The sequence below is a fragment of the Setaria italica genome, chromosome IV (genome assembly GCF_000263155.2).
Source record: "Setaria italica strain Yugu1 chromosome IV, Setaria_italica_v2.0, whole genome shotgun sequence".
Lineage (NCBI taxonomy): Eukaryota > Viridiplantae > Streptophyta > Magnoliopsida > Poales > Poaceae > Setaria > Setaria italica.
In genome coordinates, this window is record NC_028453.1 from 14583063 (window position 1) to 14590718 (window position 7656).

General features: G+C 46.5%; 1 protein-coding gene across 1 annotated transcript in view; it reads left to right on the top strand.

Annotated features, from left to right (window-relative positions):
• Positions 1–7346, top strand: part of LOC101770702 (aspartyl protease AED1) — a 24283-nt gene extending 16937 nt beyond the window's left edge. The window contains exon 2 of the mRNA XM_004966871.2: positions 6064–7346. Within this exon, the coding sequence (XP_004966928.2) occupies positions 6064–7346 (1283 nt within the window). The remainder of the gene's footprint in view (positions 1–6063) is intronic.
• Positions 7347–7656: the final 310 nt, after the last annotated feature.

Genomic DNA, 7656 nt, shown 5'->3' on the forward strand with positions numbered 1-7656 from the left:
GCACCAGGGCGATCACCCGAACAGGAGTTAAGCAGATTCTCCCGGGTCGTGTGTCCGACGCTGGTAATTCGATCAGCCGATTTCTAGCGCCAACATAAGGCAATAGCCAGCCTGCCATGTAGTGGTTTGAGAGTGTTGCATCATTTCTCAAGTGGGTTAGTGGGATACTCTCATGCTATCCAATGGCTTGTTCTTCCCAGATCCTACTTCACGGGATCTCCGATCACATAGGTTGGGTTACCACAATGGAGTAGCTCATATGGGTCTCATACCCATCTCCTTTGATGTGCTATCTATCACATTACGTGACAGCCTTTTAGTGAACTGATCTGCCAAGTTCTTATCAGTTGAGATGTAATCCACTGATATTACTCCAGAGTTTCTCATTTTCTTGACAGATTTCAGACGTCTCTTAACGTGTCTTGATAACTTCATATTGTCCTTAGAATTGTTCACTTTGACTACACCGTTTGATTGTCACAATTCATAAGTATTGCCGGCATAGGTTTCTCTACAATAGGCAAGTCCATCAAGAGTTCACGTAGCCAATCAACCTCAACAGTGGCTATATCTAATGCTGCAAGTTCTGCTTCCATGGTAGACCTCGTTAAGATAGTCTGTTTGGATGACCTCCATGAAACAACAACACCACCAAGAGTGAAGACGTATCCACTTGTGGCATACAGTTCATCAGCATCAGATATCCAATTTGAATCACTATAACCTTCCAGTACCGTAGAATACCAGAGTAGTGAATTCCAATCCATAGTACCAACTAAATAGCGCATGACTCGCTCAAGCGCACGCCAATGATCATCTCCCAGATTAGAGGTAAACTGGCTCAGTTTGCAAACAACATATGAGATGTCAGGCCTAGTAGCACTAGCTAAATACATAAGTGATCCAATAATCTGAGAGTATCTCAATTGGTCTCTACCAATTCTCTTGTTTTTCCGAAGTATCAAGCTCGGATCATAAGGTGTGGAAGAAGGCTTACTATCCTTGAAGCCAAACCGGCTCAAGACCTTTTCCACATAATGAGATTGCGTGAGAGTAATTCCATTCTCTCCTTTGATCAACTTGATATTCAGAATTACATCAGCCTCTCCGAGATCTTTCATGTCAATATTTTGGCACAAAGATAACTTGACCTCTTTAATCACGTCAAGATTTGTACCAAAGATCAGTATGTCATCTACATATAAGCACAATATAACTCCCTCAGCCCTACCATGGCGATAGTACACACATCTATCAGACTCATTGATAGAAAAGCTTGCTGATATGAGTGTAGTATCAAATTTCTCATGCCAGTGCTTAGGTGCTTGTTTCAAGCCATACAAAGATTTCTGCAATTTATACACCTTGTTCTCTTGACCCTTTATTACAAACCCATCAGGTTGATTCATATAAATCTCCTCATCCAACTCTCCATTAAGGAAAGCTGTCTTAACATCCATCTAATGGACGAGAAGACCATGTGAGGCAGCAAGAGAGAGTAATACTTGAATACTAGTCAATCTCGCAACAGGTGAGTAAGTGTCAAAGAAATCTTCGCCTTCTTTCTGGGTGTAACCCTTAGCCACAAGTCGAGCCTTGTACTTGTCAATAGTACTATCAGGCCTAAGCTTCTTTTTGAACACCCACTTGCAACCCATAGGTTTCCAACCATACGGTTGATCAACAACCTCCCAAGTTCCATTAGAAAGAATAGAGTCCATCTCACTACGGATAGCTTCTTTCCAATCATCTACATCTGGAGATGGAAATACCTCTGAAATAGTTTTAGGAGTATCATCTACGAGGTAGACAGTGAAATCATCACCAAAGGACTTTGTAGTTCTTTGTCTCTTGCTCCTCTTAGGAGCTTTAGTGTTAACCTCCTCATGAACTGGCTCAAGTGTTTGCTCAGCATGATCAGAAAGCACAATAGGTTCAGGAGTTGTCTCAGCAATCACATCAGAAGATAGTCTAGACATACTATGCAAATGTTTCATAGGAAATATATTCTCAAAGAAAGTAACATCATGAGACTCCATCAAGGAATTAACATGAACATCAGGCACCTCTGATTTAACAACTAAAAATCTATAGGCTATGCTATGATGAGCATATCCTAAAAAGACACAATCCACAGTTTTAGGTCCCATCTAACGTTTCTTGTTGATTGGCACACTAACTTTGGCCAAACAACCCCAAGTGCGTAAGTATGAAAATGATGGTTTTCTTCAAATCCATTCTTCATAGGGAGTTTTCTCCTTATTCTTCATGGGTACTTTATTCAGGACGTGACTTGAAGTCAATACAGCCTCCCCCCACCATGCCTTAGTTAATCCACTGGTGTCTAACATGGTGTTCACCAAGTTAGTCAAAGTGCGATTCTTTATTTCGGCAACCCCGTTTGATTGGGGTGAATAGGGAGGCGTCCTCTCATGTATAATACCATGTTCTTCACACAACAAGTCGAAATCATTAGAGAAATACTTGCCACCACGATCAGACCTAATTCTCTTGATCTTTTTCTCAAGTTGAGTCTCAACTTCAGCCTTAGAGATTTTAAAGTAGTTAAGAGCCTCATCTTTCGTTTTCAATCAATATACGTAGCAATATCTAGACGCATCATCTATCAAAGTCATGAAATATCTTTTTTCACCTTTGGTCAACACACCATTCATCTCACATATATCAGAATGAATTAGTTCAAGTGGTGCCAAGTGTCTCTCCTTGGCCACCTTGTGAGGTTTTCAAGGTTGCTTAGATTGCACACAACTATGGCACTTAGAACCTTTGACAATGGAAAAATCTAGAATTAAACACAGGTTGAAAAGTCGAGACGTAGAACCAAAATTCAGATGATATGAACGTGAGTGCCGAACACTAGCATCACTCTCATTAATAGCATCACAAATATAGTTCACAGACTTATTGCAATAATCTCAAAGGAAAAAGTGGAACAAGCCTCCGCACTCATAGCCTTTACTAATAAATTATCCACTCTTAGACACGACAACTTTATTAGACTCAAGCACTACCTTAAAAGCATCCCTAAACAAAAGGGAATCACTAAATAGATTCTTCCTGATAGAAGGGACATGCTGCACGTTCCTCAGCTGCACGATCTTTCCCGAAGTAAACTGCAGATCTACCGTACCAACACCATGAACAGAAGCATGTGACCCATTCCCCATTAGGACGGAGGAATCCCGAGCGACCTGGTAAGATGAAAATAAGGAGCCACCAAGTATTAGTAGATTGAAATACTGAAAAAACAGAAGGTAAATTATCATACCCACTATTTTCGTCTCCAGTGATGGTCACCATGCTCACAGACTTATGCTGTGAAGGTTTTCTTCCTTTGCAGTTTGGGCACTTCTTTGCCCAATGGTCAGTAGAACCGCACACGAAGCATCCCTCGTTCTCCTTGTTCTTCTTCTTCTTGAAGGTAGTGGACTGCTTAGGCTTATTGTTCTTGCCCTTTCCCTTGCCACCATTGCCATTGTGATGTGATTGGTGCTCCATATTGGCACTGGTCTGACCCTCAACAGCTTTAGATCGTCAATCTTTAGCTCGAGCTTTCTCTTCAACATCAAGAGATGCAATCAAGTCTGAAACAGAAATTTCTATCCTCTTGTGTTTGAGAGAAGTGGCGAAGTCCCTCCAGGATGGAGGTAACTTGGCAATAATGCCCCTAGCCACAAACTTGTCGGACACGACAATCTTTAGCAGATCGAGTTCCTTCACTATGCACTGTAATTCATGAGCCTGAGCGACTATAGATTTTCCATCAACCATCTTATAGTCATGATACTGCTCAATGATGTACAGCTCAGTGCCAGTATCTGAGCCACCGTAGTTGCCAGTCAGATCGTCCCACAACTCCTTTGCGACCATGTGATAGAGGTAAACATCCTGCAGATGTTCTGCAAGTGCACCAATCATAGCGCCCAAGAAGATTGTGTTGGCTTCCGAATATTCTTTCTCCTTTTCAGGAGCGAGAATCCCATCCGGCTTGCCATTGGACACCTAGAACACCTTCATGGCAGTAAGCCACAGCGTGGCTTTTACTGCCACCTCTTGAAGTGCACGCCAGCAAACGGTGCTGGCTTAGTGCATCAAGAAATCCAGCCATAAAACTAAAGTGCCTACAATAAGGTTTTTGGATTGTTGGATATATAAGCACTCTTAGTTTTAATTTAATCCAGAAATAAATCATGAATATGATGAACAGATCGCAGATTAAACTAGATATGTCTACGCAAGATCTAGACAATTCTATCATTGCAAATAGAATCACATATTCTACCATACTATCCAGTAAAATCAGACTGCAACAGATCATAATAGCTAGTATGGAAGACATAATTTGAGATAAGATATCGTACGTTTCTTTCTTGATGAAGAACAGCTCCTGGACGACTATCGGGTACAGCAGGTGACGACGATCAGCAGCCTGACGTTGTTCGCGACGGCGAGGGATGCCCGAGTGATGAAGAGGTAGACAAGCCATGGTGAAGGAGTCGACGAAGAACTTGACGAAGCGGAGGAAGCGATCGAGCAGTCGTGCAGAGCGCTTCCCAAAAACCTTATTCGCCCTCTCCCGGTGCAGGATCGCTGAAGACGACGGTTCCGGAGACCTGCTCTCCCAATCGCTGGTGTACGCCGACGATCGGGATGGAGTAGACTACGGTGGCGGCGCAACAGCGAGAGGAGGCCTAGCTCGAATAGATGTATTTTTGGTAGAGGCCAGTAGGTCACATATATAGGAGAGCCCACGATTCTCACGTCGCGATCGTGATCTAAACCGATTAGGATTCCATATATCTCGCTGACTTAAGGACCAAGTAACCAAAAAATAAAACGGCAAAAGGAAGTCACGCCCCGAAAGGGGGGGTCCATATTTCGACGAACCATTCACACTGGTGCCGCATGCCCACACCCTTCGCCTGCCTCGCCGCGTGTGAGGAGCTCTCCTTCTCTCCCCACACACATAGCTTGGAGGAGTGGAGACAACTTCCATATTTAAGTTGGTCATCCTTATCCTCCATTAGCAATGTGGGACTAAAGACTTGCACCACTCCACCTCTTGCTCATATGGTTTTTGAGATTTATTTGGAATTCTGAAATTAGTATGGGCTAGGCCCATTATTTCAACAGGAACTCGGTCTCATCTGCGCGCTCCAACCGATTAACGGTGTTGCTCTCTCAGTTTAATCGGCCGTTAACGGTTCACTGTACAGCTAGCCGATTAATTAAACAACATGTGTCTGCATGTAATATGCAAGGCACGTAAGTTTCTTTCAGGCTGTCCAGCAACAGTTAGCGATCTGAACAGCCGAACAAAATTGAACTACCCGGCCATTTCTTGATCAAAAGTGAGCATCTGAAAACCGTCTTTATATTATAGAACATAACTATATAACCGAATTAAATAATCTTAACCCGACTACTATGTTGCTCGATGAAGTGCCTAATTTGGTTGTCAACACCTGTTATGAGTGGACGTCCATTTTCATGTTGGTGGTCTTTTGCTGGTTTGTCGCGAGTAAGTTTCTCGGCTCCTCCTACTACCTAGCTGGGAAATCTCGTCCGGTTGAATGGCAGGACATGGCTGCAGGCTGTTATCGATCGGTTACCTGTATCCTTAGGCAAGCTTTGGGGGAAACGAGATCTCTGTGGAAGCCAATCTTGTCCAGACAAACAATTAATCCCATCCATCCGAGAATATTCAACTTTGCTACCTATTGCATTTGAATATATACGAACAAGCCTTATTAGGATGGCCATGCTCATTTTGTAACCTGCACAAGAATGGCTCCAGCCATCGCCTCCGTTGTCTTCAGCCTCCTCCTACTACCTCACCTTTGTAGTTCCTACCGAACCAGCCACAATCCAGGGTCTCGGCGATTTATCCTCCAGTCATCCAATGACGAGTCACAAGCCTGGACGCCGACGGAGACCTGCTCGTCCATCCCTTGGGGTGGAGATCACACGTCCTGTTCCTGTTTGACCATGTTTGTAAATGTGTATTTTGTTCGTACTAATAACTCTTCTAAACTTTTGTAGGCCGGGCAAACGGCAACAAGTTGCCTCTGATGCACCGCGACAGCCCATGCTCGCCTCTCAACGGCGCTGGGAAAATAAGCCGCCAGGCTTTGCCCACTGACGTCTTCGAGCGCGATGTTCAAAGACTCAGGACTATATTTGCAGCGGCACAGTCCGGCGTGGCTGATACCACCGCGGCCGCCCCTGCCCCAGCACCGGCATCAGGCGTTACGCTCCCCATCACCGGCAGCGACAACGGCATAGTCCTGGGCAGCCAGGATTACAGCGTCACGGTCGGGTACGGCACGCCGGCGCAGCAGCTGCCGATGGACTTCGACACCCTCCGGCTAGGCGGTGGCATCTCGACGCTCCGGTGCAAGCCATGCCGTGCCGGTGCGGCGCCGTGCGACCCGGCCTTCGACCCCGGCAGGTCGTCGACCTTCGCCCGTCTCCCGTGCGGCCCGGAATGCCCGTCCGTCTGCGACGGATCGGCTTGCTCCTTGAATATAACGTTCCCGAGAAACCATTCCGTCGCGGCCAATGGCACCTTCGTCAAGGACACGCTCACGCTGTCGCCGTCGGCGACCGTAGCGAGCTTCATCCTGGCCTGCGTTGACGTGGACAACTTCCACATCACTGGTTCCAGCGGGCTGCTCGACCTGAGCCGGAGCAGGTTCTCCTTGGTGTCTCGGCTCACCTCTTCCCCGGCCGGCAACACGACGGCCGCCTTCTCATACTGCCTGCCAGCGTCGCCGACGAGCTCCCGCGGCTTCCTCTCCATCGGCGGCGCCCTGCCGGAGCTTTCCAGTGACCACGCGGCCTCCACTCCATTGGTGGACACCCCAAATCACAAGAACCTCTACTTGGTCAAGCTCGGTGGCATCAACGTCAGCGACACGGAGATCCCAGCCGCGCAGTCGAACCTCGCGGCGCTGGAGGTGGGGACATCGTTCACCTTCTTCCCGCCGGCGATCTACGGCGCCCTCCGCGACGAGTTCCGGAAGCAGATGTCCCAGTACCCGATGGCGCCGCCTTACCGCATGCTCGAGACGTGCTACAACTTCACGGGGCTGCCGGGATTTTTTATGCCGGCCATCACGCTCGCGTTCGATGGCGGAGCCACTCTGCAGCCGGACGTGGCTCAGATGTTGTATTTCGTGGAGCCTGGTTACGTTTGCCTCGCCTTCGCCGCATTGCCGGAAGTATTCCCATACTCGGTGATCGGGAACCGGGTGCAGCAGACGGTGGAGGTGGTGTACGACGTTCGAGGTGGGAAGATTGGGTTCATCCAAGGAAGCTGCTAGCTAGTTGGAGAAAATGGAGTTCCTCGCAAGTTAGACGCGAATAATGCGTGCTTATATGGCTATGAAGTAGCGGTATTATATATGATGCTGCGCTAACACAGCTAGCTATTTTCGAGTGCACTGCATGAGATGTGCATGTAAAGGCACTTAATAAATAGTTTATATGCCATCAACTTACAATGTGGAACCAAGAACCACCTGGCGACGGTGTTGATAAAGTGGCCCTCTAGACCACTGTTTATGATTTTTGGTGAATAAATGATAACATTGTTACTAAAACTAATTGTTTTTCAAGTATATATGGCTTAGC